Below are 19,511 nucleotides of genomic sequence, written 5' to 3'. Positions count from 1 at the left end.
TTTTTTTTTAAATGTTATATTCATCAGCGTTGTCTGATTATGAAAGAGGCAACTCTGATATTTTGTAACATTGGAGATTATTATATGATTAATTTTTCTCAAAATAACCTGTTTTTCATGTCTATGTATAAATCAACTCATCAAAATATTCAAGTATATATGTAAGAACTTTATGAAATATGTAGAAATGCTATAACAAAAATGATGTTTATTTTATCTTATTTGTTCTATTTTTTAATGATTAACAGCAGACTATCAACTGTAACACCTTGTTAGCTGAGGTCAAGTCAGCCTCTTACTTATGGAGAACACGTACATAAAATGCTACTGGGTCCTGACCCATTCCCATGATCAGCCACAGACTGGACCATTGTTAGTTATCCACAGGGTTTTCGTTGGCTGATTTTCCGAAGCAGCTCACCAGCTCTTTCTTCCTAGCCTGCCTTAGTCTGGAAGCTCTACTGAAATCTGCTCAGCATCATAGCGATGCACAAGCCTACAATGACAGAAGGGTGGAGGCTCCCCGTGAGGTGTACTGACCAGGTTTCAAACCAGGATCTCCCCACAGAAGGCAAGAATTCTACCACTGAACCAAGCAAAGTGTTGATGAAATCAACCCCACTATAATGCAAAAGAGGGCATTGGTGGTTCACTGGTAGAATGTCCTCCTTCCATAAGGGAGACTCAGGCTGGATATCCCATGAGGGAGACTCAGGTTGGACTACCGGCCAGTGCATCTCATGCACAGCTACCACCTCTAATAGGTCAATTCAACATTTTTCTAGAAACCTCAGTTGTTTTTGAAGGTACTAATTAACAAGAATCAAGCTAGTCTGAATTTTTAAATAGACTGTAGACTACTTTTAAAGTTACAGAGAAGGAAATAAATTCAGTAACCTTAATTGAAACACTAAGAACCCTATGGTATTAATAAATGAAAAAGAACAACCTAAATTTAAGATATCAATTTATAATTGAAAATAGTTTTAATGAATTACTACATTGTTCTCACAAGTCTGAAGATTCCTTTATTGCAAATTTTTAATTCATGGAGCTAGAATTAACGAGTGTTGTCATAAATGAAAAGCTGCATTTACTACATTCGCATTTACTACATTCGCCAGAACATTCCATCAAAGCACCTCCTGTGGCTGAACTATCCCCAGAGAACTCCACTGAAGGAAGCCAACATGTGCAGGTAAGAACCCTGCCATTCCTGCCCTTAGTAGAGCCCACCTGCTGCCCATGGGGACTCCTCTGGAAGTCACCTGAATATGGCCTTTATGATGAGTAGCTTAGGGAGGGAGTAGGATGGAATGAAGGATTAATTGCTTTTTATACAGAGCCAATGAAGCCATCTATTTAAAATTACTTGGTGTGAAAAATAACCCATGGGATATATATGGAACTGTGTCCTTAAAACTGTACTTGCTATTTTTGTGAATTGAGAAACAGAAATAAAGAAAAGAAAATGAGTTTTTAAAATAAGACCCAAAGTAAATAGCATGGCTAGTTCTTTAGCTCTGCTCTCTTGGCAATGTGTTATCCATTTCCCTTTTTTTTGTCAAATTCTGTAGGTCAAAGACAATGATAATAAAGTAATAATCTTAAATTGTGGATCCAGTTAAAAAGCACGAAAAATAGGCTTTACTTGAAAAAAAGCAAAAACTAGGAGTGTACTTAATTGTGTAACATAAGAATAGAACATGATTGATGAATTCGGTTGGTAGAGATATTGCTATTAAGACCAAAATCAAGAGCTCCAGTCTAATAATGGCCAAATCCCTCTGCTCTGTTTGATAGCCTCCATAAATCTGTGTAGCTTTCTTGGAAATGCTTAAGAGTAGTTTGCATGTGGAGATGAGAGGAAAATTTAATATCTTATGGGAAGTCACACAAAGCTGAGTTTCCTGACACACACACGGTATAATTTTATGAAAAATTACAACATTTTGCTTATGAGTATGCATCTCTTTCTCAATCTGTGTACTGAAACTACATACATTTAGGATTTTCTTCTGTAATAGATTCAAACAATTTTCAAATTCTTTCAACAGCAAAATATTATCACATTCTTTCAAAAACTAACGGTTCTTTAAGGGGGAGAAGCACACAATTGCCTAATAGATGCTGCCCTCTAATGGTCAAATAATTGAATAATTGCTCCAATGAATGTATGCTCAGTCTTTAAGGCTGTGTTTCTCTCTCTCTGTAAGTTGCTAGTTACTCTATGCCAGCTACCACACAACCAAAATCTGGAAACTTTTGCAAATGTTTATGTGTTGTAAGAATTTATTGTATTCTTCTCAAAAATTACAATAAAGATACTTAGAAAGTTTGGTGTTTGCCAGGAGAATATATTGTGAAATAATATGGTAACTTTTTTTTTTTAAATCACCACAGTTCATCTAAACAGTATTTAATGTTTAGAGAAAAAAAAAGTTTCTTCAGAAGAAATATTGTTTTACTAATTTCAGTAAATGCTGCTAACCTGGCATAATGCATTCTCCAAGAATCCTTGCTTGCTTATTATAGCCATTGGGAATATATGGATTCCTCTGAACACTAGTTCTAGACAAAATTTCTACATTAAACATTGTGGGCTAAACAATGTTAAACAAGGTTAAATGTGTTTACTTAAGACTTCTTGAGCTTTTGCTAATATTCATTGTGAATTTCTAACAGGCTGGTATTGTAAGCAGGGTTTCCTAATTTTCCTTGCTCTTGGATCCCTTTTATTATGAAGCATGCTATGGGATTATTCTGGGAAATACAAATTCAGAATAAATTAGGTAGTAATTTGGTAAAATAATAACAATAACAACATTAGTAAATACAAACCATGTTGCTTCAAATGTTTAACCAATTTAACAAAATTCGTAAGCATAACAAAAATATTCCATTGACTCTCTAAAGATGTTCTTACCATCTGGAGGAGTGAATATTGAAAGGTTTGACTTGGGTCCAATCCCCACACTGGTTTCAGCCGCTACATACACATCATACATTGTAAACGGCGTTAGGTTAGTGAATACAAATTTCAGGTCTTTTGTGCTATTATCCAAAATCCGGCCTGCAAATGACAGAATGTATCTGTGGATTATTTTCTCATCAAACATGTAATCATTGTCGCATTTAAGTACAGAGCCAAGGACAGCAATTAAAGTGTTGACCTTTTTATTTTTGTCACTATAATTTTAAAAGTGAATATATTTTAAACATTTTGGCTTAGTATGGTACTGGTATCAATTTAATTAAATTAATGGAAAGAACATAAAAAAACTTCTAGTGTTTAAAATTACTTTTTAATAAATCATAACCAAACCAAACCTGCTGCCATCGAGTCCATTGCAACTATAGTGACCCTACAGGACAGAGTAGGGTTTCAAAGGAGTGCCTGGTGGATTCAAACTGCCAACATTTTGGTGAGCAGTCGTAGCTTTGAACCACTTTGCCACCAGGGTTTCCAATAAGTCAAAAAGCCATCTTAAATTGCCATGTGTAAAAGGCAAACATCAGATTTTACCAATATAAAAATAGTGACAGTATTTTATACTCAAATATATTCAATTAAAATCCTAAATATTATTTTGTTCTGTAAAAAGATATACATAGCAAATATTTCCTGTTTACCTTTTGAGAAAAATTCCTAAAAAATTCCATCATCAAAATTTCTTAAATCCTCAACTTTACTTCTGAACATATCTTTCACCTTCTTGTTCTAGCTGAATCCTGGCTCTTCCCCAGGAACACTGCTTCCTCTCCCCTGTGGCTACTTCAAATGGTGGCTATTTTTCCCCAGCAACCCTCATGTCACTTCAGGTGTGACAGATGTTCTCCTGGGGCTTCCTTGCCCCATCTTCTCCTATTCTCCCCACCCCCTTTTCATCAGATAGTACTCTCCACTATTGTTGTTAGGTGTTGTCAAGTAGGTTCCGACTCATAGTGACCCTATGAATAACAGAAGGAAAAGTTGCTTTATCCTCTGCCATCCTTACAATAGTATGTTTGAGCCCATTGTTGAAGCCATTGTGTCAATCTATCTCATTGAGGGTCTTCCTCTTTTACACTGACCTACTTTACCAAGCTCATCCTTCTCCAGGGATTGTCCCTGCTGATAACACATCCAAAGTAAGCAAGATGAAGTCTCACCATCTTCGCTTCTAAGGAACATCCTGGCTGTACTTTTTCTCTGCACTAAAAACCAAAACCAAACCCACTGCTGCTGAGTTGATTCTCACTCACAGTGACTCTATAGGGCCAAGTAGAACTGACCCCATACGGTTTCCAAATCTGTTATCTTTATGAAAGCCAGTTACTGCATCTTTCTCCTGCATTCTCTCCACTCGACCTCATTAAAAACTGCACGGTATTCCCCATCATTCCGAATGATTTAACTTCTGGCTCAATGCCCACTCTCTTCAACACTACCGTATTAGTTTGTGGTGATTTCAATATCTCTAGAGGTAATCCTTAAGTCTTTCCGACCTCTCTTTACATCATCTAGTCCTCTATCTCAGCTTCTCCCTTGTGATCAAAACTTAGACAACGCCATTACCAATAATGACAAACCCCCCATAATCTCAATTACATGCAACTGCCTCTGACCACTTTCTCCTATTTCCTGTTTCCTTCCTTTAGAACCCTGAATCAACAACCTGTAATTCCACTGAGTCCTCCAATTCATTGATTTTACCACCATTCTGTCCCTCACACCTAGATTTCTACTCTTCCACTTTTCATCCAGCTTCAATGTCATTGTTAATTATTAAAATAATTGCCTTAAGTAAGTCTTCAATTCCCCAGCCCTTCTCTAGCTCTTCTCTTGTTGAAAGGAGCTGGTGATTAAGCACTCAGCTGCTAACTAAAAGGTCAGCACTCTGAAACCACCACCTTGCTCCAAAGGAGAAAGATGTGGCAGTTGTTTCCATAAAGAAACAGCCTTGGAAACCCCATGGGGCAGTTCTACTCTGTCCTGTAGGGTCACTATGAGTCAGAATCAGCTGGATGGCATTGGGTTTTTTTGGTTTCTCTTGTTGAAGGGAGCTAGAGAAAAACACAAAATCACTCCGATTGATATCACTTTAAATTCATGATCACATCTCAAATAAGCCCTAAATGGTGCCTGACATCTTATTTAACTTCCCTGGTCCAATTACTCTCTCATTTTCTAAGTGATATTTTACACATTCTCTTCCCTCTAAAGAGAGAAGAAAACACTTTCTGTCCCATGATCACTCCCCGCTGATAGTCTTGATTCTCATTACGTTGAAAATTTTTAATCAACCAACAATTATCTTCCACAGACTCTTACCAACACGATTACCTATTTCCCACCATCTGTATCCATGTACTGTACCTTTCTGCCTGTTACTATGGACAAACAATCTGTATTATATCACACTAATCTCTACCCTTGTGCAAAAGATCCCCTTACTTTCTGCCTACCTAAGGGCATCCCTCAGTAAATCTCACCTTTCTTTTTTGTTGTTGCTTAAATATAGCTTTTATTTTAGGACAGTTTTAGATTAACAGAAAAGTTTCAAAGGTAGCATAGAGAATATCTTATATATCCCTCACCCAATTTCCCCTATTGCTAATATCTTATATCACCATAGTACATTTTTTAAAAACATTTTATTGTGTTTTAGGTGAAAGTTTACAGAGCAAATTAGTTTCCCGTTCAACAAATTCTACACAAAATATTCCATGACATTGGTTGCAATCCCCACACTGTGTCAGCCCTCTCTCCATTCCCACCCTAGGTTCGCTGTTTCCTTTCACCTGGTTTTCCTATCCCTTCCTGCCTTCTTATCTTTACTTTTGGACAAATATTGCCCTTTTGGCCTCGTGTAACTGTTCTACAGAGCATGTTCTTTTTGGGTGTTATTGTTTATTTTATAGGCTTGTCTATTGCTGGCTGGAAGGTAGTTTCCAGGAATGGCTGCAGTTCCAAGCCAGAGCAGTGTTTTAGGGCCATAGTCTCAGGGGTTCCTCCAGTCTCTATCAGGCCAGTATGCCTGATCATTTTTATGAATTTGATTTTTTTTCTACATTTTTCTCCCACTTTGTCTGTACTATGGATTGAATAGTGTTCCCAAAAAATGTGTGTCAACTTGGCTAAGCCATGATTCCCAGCATTATGTGATTATCCACCATTTTGTCATCTGCTGTGACTTTCTTACGCATTGTAAATCCTACCTCTATGATGTTAATGAGGCAGGATTAGAGGCAGTTATGAGGCAGGATTCAATCTACAAGATTAGGATGTGTTTTAAGTTAATCTCTTTTGAGGTATAAAAGAGAGAAGAGAGCAGAGAGACAGAGGGACCTCGTACCACCAAGAAAGTAGCACCAGGAGCAGAGCATGCCCTTTGGATCTGGGGTCCCTGTGCTGAGAAGCTCCTAGACCAGGAGAAGACTGATGACAAAGACATTCCTCCAGAGTCAACAGAGGCAGAAAGCCTTCCTCTGGAGCTGGCACCCTGAATTTGAACTTTTAGACTACTAGAGTGTGAGAGAAAAAATTTGTCTTTGTTAAAGCCACCCACTTGTGGTATTTCTGTTATAAAAGCACTAGTCCAGGACCCTCTATTGTGATCCTGCTCAGAGCAGTCAGTAGTGGTATCTGAGCACCATCTAGTTCTTCTGGTCTCAGGGTCGTGTAGGCTGTGATGCATGTGGTCCCTTAGTGTTCCGGACTAATTGCTCCCTTGAGTCTTTGGTTTTCTTCACTCTCCTTTACTCCATATGGGAAGAGACTACTAGTTGTATCTTAGATAGCCTCTCACAAGCTTTTAAGACCCCGGACACTATTCACCAAAGTAGGATGTCGAATATTGTTTTTATAGACAATGTTATGCCAATTGATATAAATGTCCCCCGAGTCTACGGTCCTTAGCTTTCAAGCCTAGTATCTTCATCCCAGTAGGTGTTTGGTTGACTATTTCTTTGTTGTTTCCTTGACTGTGCCCCTTGTGTGTTCTATTGTCTATATTAGTATACATGCAACATCCACAAATACGTATGCAGAGATATCCACAACCTAACCTATAACACTCCCTTACACTCTTCCCATGCCTCTTTAGCATACCTATCTACCTATGTATCCCTATGTAAATTATTATTTATTAATATTATTGTTGCAGGATTGTCTATGTTACAGTAATTGCCATAGTTGCCTTTTGTTCCTGTGTTCCTTTAAGCGTCTTCTTTTGCCTTTGTCATGTTTTGCTGATTTCACCCATTCAGTATATTGTCCTTCCTTTCACTAACATTACCATGTGTCTTCTATTTATTTACCATTCCTCTTCCTCTGTTCACTGGTAAATCTTGCCTTTCTTATATCATTAATGTTTCTTTTTTTCCTCTCTGTTAGATTATTCCCAACTGTGAACAAGCATGCCTTATTTGGTCCTATTTAAAAGAAATCTGTTGACTCTGCTTACCCCCACCCTACCCCCTGCTTCTTTCAATTTCCCTGCTTCCCTTTGCAGGAAAACTCTAAAAGAGTGGTCTATACTCATTGCTCCAATGCTCCTATTCACTCTTAACCCATTCCAGCCAGGGATTTACCCTACACACTTCACCATAACTGCTCATTTGAGGTGTGGTCATGATACCTATGTTGCTAAGCACAATAGTCAATTCTCAATTCTCACCTTACTTGATGTGTCAGCTTCACAGAAGAAAGGGTACACCAGGCAGGTCTTAGAAAGTAATACCACATAGAAAGGGTGTCTCTGTGTATCCATATGTGTCTCTCTTTATTGGGGTTGCGGGGAGAGGAAGAGTCTAGCATTTTTCTTTTTTTTAAGGACTGTAAATATTTCAGAACTGTAGGAACACATGCTACTTAGGAATGAGAGATAAGAGTATGACTCATATGAGTCATACCACAGAAATATCAAAATGTAATGATTTGGAGCTTTGTATAATTTTCCATTTTTTTTTTAATAAATGACAATACATGGGTTCATACCACCTCATGCATTTGAATTAAATATATTATTATTTAAATTAAACATATTATTATTTAAATTAAACTTTTTCATAGAACCATAAAATCTCAGATTCGGAAAGGTTTTAGAGTTTATTTAATTCACTCCCAAATAATATGGTACTTTAATATCCCAAAATATCTCTGACAAGTGGCTATCTACCTCCTGTTTGTTTACAAGGATGGAGAACTCATCACTTTCTAAAGCTACAATATTATTTTCAGAGGGCTCTAATTATTAGAAATTTGCTCCTTGTTCTAAGCAGAAATCTCATTTAATATAACTTAAGCCCATTGTTCTTCATGAATATATTCGCAGTCAGAGTAAGTCAAGGTCTTCCTCGTTACTCAAATATCTGAAGACATATATCTCCTCTAACTCTTCTCTTAGCAAGGGGTTATCTTTAGTTCTTTCAACTTCTCATGAAATGTGGGATGTGAATAGTGTTTTGCCATTCTTTTACTCATTTATGGTCTTCTACCTTTAACAAAAAAGTTCAAAGGACCTCACTTTCTTTATTACTTTTCTGTTATTTACTTCAAATGCAGGGTCTTTTAAAATTAGTTGTTACATATTTTGTATGATCCTTACTCCAAAGGTAAATACAAAATGAATTAAGACTTACCTGATGGTCCATATAATTCAACTCTATAGCTAAATTTTCCTGTTACTGTAGTTGGTGGGTCACATGAAATTGAAAAAGACTTTCCTGTGATGTTGCCTGCTACACAGTTTTGCGGTGGTCCTTCAGGCACTGAAATAGTCATAGAAAAATATAAATATGTATTAGAGACATATTTTAAATAACTAGCATCCTATTAAGCACACATAATAAAACACAAAGTTAGAAACAGTAAAATATCATACTAACAGAACAGCAAAGACTTTTTAAACTCAATAAAGGAAAAACAGAATGTAACTGAAGAATTTGAATAAGATATACTGGATCATCAGGTGAGCTTCCAACTTAGAACAATAACTGAATTTATTTAATGTCGTACATGATTGTACAATGCAAACATCATTGTTATATAGTTCGCTGTACAGTTACACTTATCTAAAACATTTATACCTGTGTATATTTTTTCATGTATAGATTTTAACAAGGTCTGGCTATATGGCTTTATAAACACTTTCCCTCTGGTAGACAAAGGTGAAAGAGTCAGGGATATAAAACAATCCTCAGGACCTACTGACAATTATCTTTACTTTTTGTATCAATATTTATATTTTTTTCCTGAGAGGAAACATAACCCAGTTAGGAGATTCTAATATAACATTAGTAACATATAAAAAGAATTAGTTATAGTCTAATTTTAATAGATGCTTCTACATTTTTAAAAATGAAATTTAATTATTTAATTGAAACAATTCCACATATTGGTTTTTGGTTTTTTTTCCCCCCCTACCAAATTTGACCTTGGATAACCCTCTATATTTACTGTATAAAAAATATAAGAAGTAACAAATATGAAGGAAGGAAATAGTATGATTCAAAGATGGTTATTTAAATCAAGAAAATAAATATTAAACAAATATGTAATGTAATGACAACTATGTCATTAGAAAAATTACTTTACCAATTATAATTTCTGGGAGCCTCAAAAACTACCAATCACAACCAAACACCTGATATATATAATTTGTATGTTTACTGACATAAAAACAAACTCACTGCCGTCGAGTCAATTCTGACTCATAGAACAGAGTAGAACTGCCCCATAGAGTTTCCAAGGAGTGCCTGGTGGATTCAAACTGCCAACGTTTTTTTTTTAGTTAGCAGCCATTGCACTTAACCACAACGCCACCAGGGCTTCCATATTGACATAACACCATAATAAAATATATAAATAACCAAACCTAGAAATACGTACTCATAGAACCCAGTAATAATAATGATCATATCTAATTATGCTCATTTAATCCAACAGCAGCCTCCTGAAAAAGATACTATCGCCATTGGTCAGATGAAAAAATGGCAGTTAAAAGAGTCTATAAGTAGGCATATGGTTTATTGTTTTACTAAACATTAATCACACAATAATTCTCCACATTTGCTAACAGCAATATCAATGAGAGAAGGGTATGACTATGAAATATGTAGAAGGACAGAGATGATTATGAAAGGGCTGAGATCATAGAAAAATAAAATCTGATCTTAGAATTATGGTTATTAGATCAAGAATCCTTTCTTTCAAATCTTCCCATCTTTCAGATGCTTATTTTAGTACTGAAAAAAAGTACAGGAATTCGAAGATGCTGCAGATGGCCTGCCTATTATCTGTAATTAGAAAAACAAAAAAAGAATTTTTGAAAGGGAAGGAAGGTTAAACAAAAATCTATATGGAAATGGTGAAAGATTATTCTACAAATAATTTTTCCCTAACAAAAAAATGAAACCATACCTGATTCTGGTGTTCTGACAATTGTACTGTCAATATAACCTGCTTCAGTTGTGACAGCTGACACTTCAAAAAGATATGTTGTATAAGGTCTTAACTGTGTCACTAGAAAACTGATAGGCTCTTTCCACACAGAGCTTATCGTACTCCGTGTCAATGTGCTCGATGAATACGTGGTACGTGATGGAGACGTAACTCTACTAAGGGTTGGAGAAGGGCTGGTTGTACTCCATAAAAAAGATTCACTATTTTCCTAGAGAATGAAAAAATATTAATGGAAAAATAATGTGGTATCTATTAGTGAGCATGAGAAATATAATTAATTTCTGTCTCCTTTATACTATAAATATGATTCTTGAGTATATATACATATATATTTAATTGGTGTAAGATTTTAACAGATTAATTTACCTATTCAAATTATAGACAATTCTGTTAGATGTTAATTATAGCCACTTATATCTTCAATTTTAGAGAGAATATTTTATTTCATTCTTTATACATCAATTTCATTTATGAAGAGGATTTCAAGTGGCTTAGAATAAAGGTAAAATACAGCAAAATCATCAAACTAAGAATTTTAAAATATTAATGTAATCAAGGGCAATCACCAAATAAATGACATATTTTCACTTCTGTGAAGTTTCAAGCATAGATCATTTTCCTACTATTACTATTTTTTTCCTCTTAAGTACCCAAAAGAGAAAGCCAATAGTACAAGTGATGTGTGTACTAGAAATGTATCCTAATCTGAAAAAGAGGATTTTGAGACTTTCATAAATTAAAGCATTTAAAGCAAAAGTAATTGTGTTTGATTCTCAATCATTAATGCAACAAAGATGACAAAAATGACTTTTAAAAACCTTATCATAAGCCTTTCAATGGCTTCCCCTCAATGGACAGCAATGCAATCTACCTTTGCAAACCCGTTGTCGTTGTTATGTGCTGTCGAGTGGGTTCCGACTCATAGCGACTCTACAGGACACAGTAGAACTGCCCCATAGGGTTTTCCAAGGAGTTGCTGGTGGATTCAAACTGCCAACCTTCTGGTTAGCAGCCCAGCTCTTAACCATTGTGCCATTTCCCTACATGTACCCGCACCTCCTGTGACAAGGAAGTATTACCTTTTCTCCATTTATAACCTACAATTTTTTGCCTTAGGACTTTTTAGAGTATCCTCCATCAGGAATAAAGCATCTTTTATGAATCATTTCCAGAGCGCCCTAAGTGATTTTAACCCCTCACTCTGGAATTCCTAAACCGCTGTTTTATTCTACCCTGAATATAGCCATTTGTGAGACTATAACGTAATACTTGCTGTTAGTTGAAGCTGAATCAGCTCTTACTCATGGTGACCCCATGAGAAACAGAACAAACCATTGCTCAATCCTGCACAATCTTCATGATCGTTGGTGTGTTTGAGTGCCCTGTTGTGACCATGCGTCCATCCATCTCACTGAGGGTTTCCCTAGCCTTCACCTGTCCTCTACTTTATCTCCAGCAATCAATCCCTCCTGATGATACTTCCAAAGTAAGTAAGTCAAAGTCTCAGACAATACTCTGTGATCTACAGGGTTTTCACTGGCTAATTTTTGGAAGTAGATAGCCAGGCCTTTCTTCCTAGTCTGTCTTAGTATGGAAGTTTCACTAAAACCTATCCACCATAGGTGACCCTGATGGTATGTGAAATACCAATAGCATAGCTTCCAACATCGTAACAGCACTCAAGACACCACAGTATGACAATATGACAGATGGGTGATGGAACCTAATACTATAAGTAATTCAATAGCTAATAATCAGTTTGCTAAAATATATGGTACGTTGATACTGGAAACTTCAAGATATAAGTTCACCTAAAATCTTTGAGACGTAAAGAGTATTCCATGATACTTACATTACACTCAGGCAACTTCCCAGTCAAAATGTCTTCTACTCTGATTGTGACATCTTTTACTACTATCCCACTTCTGGCATGCTTCACACTAATCTTGAAGCTAGTAATTTTTCCATTTGGTTGATGAGGTAAATACCAACTCAGGTTTACTGCTGAATAATTGAAGGCCTCAACTGTGAGATTCACAACTTTTCCTGGAGCTGTGGGAGTGAGAGGGATTGAGGGAGAAGAAAATAACACTGTTATTAAACTTAGACTGACATTTATATAACTTTGGTGTTATCTGAAATTAAATATGCAATACATTGGATAAAATCTACTTGAGAGTGTCTTTTCAAAGTATATTTAACTGACTTTTGCTTAAAATAAAGAACTGGAAATTTAAGTCATCAAGTCGTATTTAAGAGACAAATGCAATTTACTTCAGGATTACTGGATCAATATATAAACTGATGAAAACATTCCAAATAAATAAAAAAAAAAATCTATCAATGATTGTGACTATACAAACAAGTTTGAATAATAAATTTCTTATGACCTGAAATATTTCAGAATTATATAGATTAAAATCTTAGGTAATGAAAAAAGTAAAAAAAAAAAAAAAAAGAAACAATTATCCAAGCATTTGCACCAAAAAGCACATTTCTGGAATGCCTGTAAATACCTATTGCCTAGCATCCAGTGGCACCCACCGTTAGTGGTTATTATGTTTTCAGTTTTTATACGTCCTCAAAATCAACCTTCTTCAGAATTGTGTGATACTTTGCTATCAATTAGTAAATATGTTAAAACACAATTTGCGTGCTTATTTAGTTAGAATGAGATCAACATGCAGACAGACTGAAGGACACTCGTGTCCATTAATTTCAAGGTATTTAGAAAACCAATAAAGTAGAATAACTGAGAAAAATCCTTTAGAATATGAATATAGGACAGGCATGACAAGTCATTATTGAAATAAAACAGGAAATATGTTTAGGGTAAAACAATAAGTGATAGTAAAGTTATCTAAAATTAAGAGGCCAAATAACTAGAGTTTAAGGGCAACTGTAAGAAGAATATCAAAACATGACTTGTAAGTGAAAGCTATAGTAATTGTAGAATTGTTAGGTCCTTGGAAAGAGGGGGGTATGTGAAGGATACGAGGTAGACGGTAGGAATAAGAAACATCAGGCCAGATGCATTTTAATGCAAAAAAAAAAAAAATTGGGGAATGATTAACCATTAATAATGGATGGAATAATATTTTTTCCAAAGAAAATCTGTCAATGGAGTTAATTACATTTTAAGAAGGACAATGACAAACAATTATTTTCTAATATTAAAGGTTTAACATGGGAATTTTTTATGGGTGGATAAAAATATAATACCATAAAATATTAAATATGCTAATATAAAAATATAATAGCATAAAAGAAAAATCTTGTTTAATATATATGATGATATGGAATTATAAGAATTAAACCTTATGTCATGAATCATAATCATCCTTTTAAATTTCTCATTTGTGTATGCAAATTTTTATAAGTATGCTTGAAATATTAATATATCAACAGTAAATTTTAGACAAGCTGACAGATATCCCAATGGGCCTTAGTAGTCATATGGGACTACTCAAGTGCAGAGAAATTTGGAATTTATAAGGTAACTAAGCCTTTATTAATGGACCCCTGGTGGTGCATTGGTTAAGAGCTCGGCTGCAAATCAAAAGGTCGTCAGTTCAAATCCATCAGCCGCTCCTTGGAAACCCCATGGGGCAGTTCTACTCTGTCTTGTAGGGTCGCTATGAGTCAGAATTGACTTGATGGCAGTGGATACTGGTACAGGTAAGACTTTATTAAATTATAACGCATGATATAAAAAAATTAGAAAAGTAGGCCATAAACATTAGATAGAAATCAACTAAATATGTTAAACAACATTTACTGGAAAAAAAAGAGGATTTTTATTAACCTATTTTGAATTACTTTTGTTTTGATAAAAGCATGTGTCTGTGTATGTGTTTTCTTTTTGTGACTTCATTGTTTTTGAAGACTAACTCTGCCCCTTTTATGTGGTCTTTCCATATTTAAAATTTTCTAGAAGGCACTGGGTAGTTTTTACCTATGGACTCTTACGCACCAGAATCCCATTACCTCTTGATTTTTTTTTTAAAGAATCAACTTATCTATCTTGACTCAAGTAAAGATTTGATCCTGAAGTACCAAAATGTTCTTTTTATAAAGTAATTTCATCTTTCAGGCAGGTGTCTTAGCACACACATTGAGGACACGTCTATAGTAGTGACACACATAGATACACAAGTGTGTGGAAATACCCACAACTTTTCAAAGTGTACACTATACAAAGCATGCATTTTTTTTTTTTTGAGCTAAAGAGAACTTTATAAAACTACTCAGAGATTTCCAAAATTATTCTCTTGCATTTTTAAGGAACCATAAAGTTAGAAATGGATGTGCAAGAGATAGTTCTAATAATTTAAAGGGTAAAATAGACTTTACATTTACTTAAAATAAGGCTGCATGGGAAGTTAAAATTTTGAGCTTTTTTTTTTGTGGCTGGAACAATATCAGCTCAGTATGGTATCATTTATTATCCTGTATACTTTCCTTAGGAGTATATTTATTCATAGGAAAAGAAATTACTTCTGATATAATAATAAATGCAGTTTATTGATTCCACAGAAATCGTTCTTAAATTTGGTTTCTATGGAGCATAAATAACTAAAAGGGTAGGTGGTAGGGGAAAAAAAAAGATTGAGAGTCACTGATCTAATTGAACCTCTTTAAATTAAAAAAATAAATAAATAAACAATAGGACAAGGGAGATTATGCAACTTGCCCAAGAACACATGGCAAGTCAGAAACAGACTAAGACTCCTGTTCCAGAATTATTTTCATTGTATTCTAGAGTTTCTCTAGTTTCCCCCATTGTTATTTGTCAACAGGAGAGCTAATATCTCTAGAAATTGTCAGTAAATACAAGTATAAAATATATAAAAAACAAAACACTATCAAGCTGAAATTATAATCGGCAAGTACAATGCTTTATCAAAAGTTAGACCAAGATGGCTACCACAACAAAATAAACAAAACTATGTTATGCCGTTCAAAAATAACCCCAATTATTCATCTTAAAACTTGAAACTTCAGGGATAATTTTTTTTCTTTTATATCCCAGTGAATATTTAATCGTAAAATAATCATTTTCCCACTTGATTTTTAGTTCTAATAATCTGAAAGTCATTATGATTAAAATCAGCAGGAGTAAGTTAAAATCAAACCCAGTGCCCTCGATTCGATTCCGACTCATAGCGCTATAGGAGTAAGTTAGACCTCATGAATCTTTCATTTTTAATTTTAAACAAAACTCCAGACTCTCAAACCCAGCATTCTGTCCTAATTCCGTCTTTGAAATACAGCATTTTTTCACATGCTTTTCTAGATGCAGTTTCAAATAGAAGTTGGACAGAAAGCTTTTTCCATTTTTTAAAATACTAAGCATTGAATCATCATCTCGAAGTACACAGGGTCCATGTCAATGTATCTCTTCAGCAGTGACCACTAGAAAAGTTTTATCTTTAAATATGTAGACCATTTACAATTGCATAAAATTATTGAAATTGTTTTCATAGCACTTACCACCAACCTGACATATTACTTATTAATTCACTTATTTGTTTATCTTATACCACTAAAATATAAGCCCCGTAGTATGTATTTGTTGTTAAATGGAGATGTCATTATTTATTTAACTATTTTTCTATTTATTGGTTCTAACTTTTTGCTACAGAAAACAACAAAATTAAAAAAATAAAAGCACCTCTATTAACAACTTATTTTTTTATCATGAAGTTTATGTTTTACTAGGCTAATATATACAATAAATAATAACCAAGTAAATGTGTAATATGTCAGGCTGGAGATAAATTCAATGAAGAAAAGCAAAATGAGTTGGAAAAAAAAGGGGGCAGGAGATGGTAGAAGCCATTTTAGTTGCTGAGACCTGAATTAAGCGAAGGAGGAGGTCTTATGGATAGATATTGAAAGAACATTACAGGCAGATGGAACAGCCAGTGTAAAGGTCCTGAGGTTGCTGGAGCAGAAGGAAGGGAGAATGGTAAGGCAGAAAGTCAGAGAAGAGCAAGAGCATTTTTTTTTTTAATAGGGTGCTGTAAATACGCAAAGTACTCGGTATTTTCTAATTGAGATAGGAGCCATGTTGGCTAGAGAGAGGGGACACAGTCTGACTTATGTTTCAAAAAGAGATATGGCTCTTGTAGGTACAGTAAGCTGTAGGCAGGCAAGTTAGAAACAGGGAGACCAATAAGGAGAGTTTTTCAATATTTAGCCGAGAAATAATAATAATTTGGATAGAGCGATTAGCAATGGAGGCGATAAGAAGTGGTGCAACTTGGGATACATTTTGATGATAGTCCTAGAGCTATTTGCTAACATACTACACGTGGACTGTGAGAGAGAAGAGTCAAGAATGACATCAAGATTTTTCCTCTTGGCCGCCAGAAGAATGGAGGTGCTTTAAATTCCTTTGGGAATAATTATGTGTTATAGAAAAATATGATGACCATTAAGATCCCATATATCTAAACGTCTATGGCTGCTAACCAAAAGGTGGGCAGTTCGAATCCACCAGGCACTCCTTGGAAACTGTATGGGGCAGTTCTACTCTGTCCTATAGGGTCAGTATGAGTCAGAACCAACTGAACAGCAATGGGTTTTTGAGTTTTTCTAATGTCATAAAAATGCTTATAATTTGATTTTAGGGGATGAAATGAAAAGACAGGATATAAACTGTTGTACACGGCACAAGCCCATCATTAATATATAGTCACACAACCCAAAAAAAACTCCACTGCCGTCGAGTCAACTCCAACTCATAGCGACCCTATAGGACAGAGTAGAACTGCCCTATAGAGTTTCCAAGGAGCGCCTGGCGGATTCGAACTGCTGATCTTTTGGTTAGCAGCCATAGCACTTAACCACTACGCCACCAGGGTTTCCATACATAGGCATACATTAATGAGCTACAGCAGCAACAAAAGAGCAGGCAGAAATGCACCAAAATAGTAACAGGTTTATTTTATTTTTTCATAATTAGGCCATGTACAATTTTTATTGTGTATTTTTATTTCTTATTCTTGTTTTTTCAAATTTTTCTAAAATAATTCTTGCTACTCTTATAGCAAGAAAGAACAGTAAATATTTTAATGAATAATTTAACCATCTAAAAAGGCTCTAAAAACAATTGAGCCGCCATGCTCTTGAGAATTTTAAAAATTTAACATCAGATTGTGTTTATACACCTATTTATTTTAACTGACAAAACCTCACAACTAAATTAATTTAGAATTAAATGATTTAGGAAAATTACCACTTTCTGCAGTTTGAAAAAGAAATGCGTCACTAAATATTCCAACGCCAGCACTATTTTCAGCAGCAACCTGGAATAAAAAATAAAAATAAAAAGGATTATGGTCAAACTCTTTAATCTCTAAATAGAATCCGAAATAATAAAATTTTGACTTGTTTCAAGGTTTTGGCATCTGCCAAAGATACTTTTTCCCCCAAGTTTCTACAATATACCCAAGATAGAAGGTGTAGTATTTCCTCTAAAGTATTTGCAGCGTAGTTTAATTCAACAGATTCTGCAGATTCCTAACCAAATATTTATAGTCTATTCACAGTAATAACAACTGTTCTGTGGGGAACTTCTGTGCACCAAATAATCATCTAGGGCTTTTAAACATCTCTATTTCTCCATAGAACCATAATATGATATATTATTATCAATATTTTACAGATGATAAAAGTAGTTGAGAGGTTAAGTAACTTGACCCGCATCGCACAGGAATAAATGGTAGAACCAGAATTCATTTGAAGTTGTGCTTATTTCCAAAGTTCAACCTGCTTCTACTACATCTACCCCTGTGTTTAAGAAATTATAATTATTTTGTAACGAATACAAGAGACCATGAATATGGTATCTGACTTCAGAGTTTACAATTTAATCAGGTAAATAAATACTTAGGAAAACTGTTTTTAAAAACGGTATGGAGGTCTAATTAATAATTCGGAATAAGTTATTGAAAAGATGGAAAAATTATTTTTGACTAGAATAGTTTAGTCAAATATACTAGAATAGCAGAGAGAGTGTCACAAGTGAGAGCAATGGATCCTTGGGAATTGGGCTCTCAATGACAACTGAGATTTGAGAGGGGAGGAGAAAGAGGGCAGTCTAGAGAGAAAGACAAGTCAGAAATGTGACAGCTGTATTTCTGCAACAATAAATTTGAGGAAAGTGAAATGTCATGACTGTGTCTCCTATTAGAATGTTATTCTTGAGAATATGGACAAAAATCCCCAAAACTGTCCCAAAGTCTAGCATTGGAATAATGGAAGGTGCAATGTGTACAATGGTTTCAGGATCATGGAAGTCCTTACCTGTTAAAAAAAAAAAAAAAAAATTCTCCAGACATCAAGTAATTGTAAATGGAAGTAGCAGATAGAGCAATCAGGAGGTCAAGTTTCTATTTCTAGTTCTATCATTGAATAATAACCAAAAACCAAACCTGTTGCTGTCTAGTTGATTCTGACTCACACAAACCCTATAGAACAGAGTAGAACTGCCACATAGGGTTTCCAAGGAGCAGCTTGTGGATTTGAAGTATGGAACTTTTTTCGGTTAGCAGCTGAATGCTTAACCACTGCACCACCAGGGCTCACTGTCATTGAATAGTTGTGGTAAAGTGTCAAGTCTTTCTGAGTTTTAGTCAACTTTCTATAGGTTTCCCACTATTCTGTGGCTCTCCTCTCACTCCATATTTAAAAAACATTTCTGATATTCTTTTCTTAGCCAACAGTCAAACAGATGAAAGAGTGTGGTTATGTAATTCCTTCCTTTGTCTCCTTCTATTTAGCATGTCTTGCTCAGAGAGCAGTATTGCCAATATAGAACCCCAATCACACTAAACAAATACAGAGGGATCCCTCCCTTTGAGCTGGGTTCTAGCTCTTGAACACAGAAAGAAGGGGAAATGAAAAAAAATAAGAGGAAGTGGAATGTAGAGATGGAAATAGGAGAAACATACAAGTGTTGCGGCCACTTGAAAGAGTGGGTAATTTCTGTAAAAACTAGATAAATTAGTTAATTCATTTGGCAAACATGTATTTGCAAAATCTCTTGGTTTATAAA

At 35.0% G+C, this 19,511-nt stretch overlaps 1 protein-coding gene across 1 annotated transcript in view; it reads right to left on the bottom strand.

Moving 5' to 3' along the window:
- Positions 1-19,511, bottom strand: part of PTPRQ (protein tyrosine phosphatase receptor type Q) — a 253,498-nt gene that overhangs the window by 230,097 nt on the left and 3,890 nt on the right. Inside the window, 5 exon segments of the mRNA XM_049881583.1 lie at positions 2,927-3,073; positions 8,626-8,754; positions 10,406-10,655; positions 12,300-12,499; positions 17,691-17,760. Coding sequence (XP_049737540.1) covers positions 2,927-3,073; positions 8,626-8,754; positions 10,406-10,655; positions 12,300-12,499; positions 17,691-17,760 — 796 coding nt within the window.

This window comes from Elephas maximus, chromosome 4, assembly GCF_024166365.1.
Source record: "Elephas maximus indicus isolate mEleMax1 chromosome 4, mEleMax1 primary haplotype, whole genome shotgun sequence".
NCBI lineage: Eukaryota > Metazoa > Chordata > Mammalia > Proboscidea > Elephantidae > Elephas > Elephas maximus.
The sequence above is the reverse complement of the archived record's forward strand: the minus strand, read 5'-3'. Positions and strand labels throughout refer to the sequence as shown.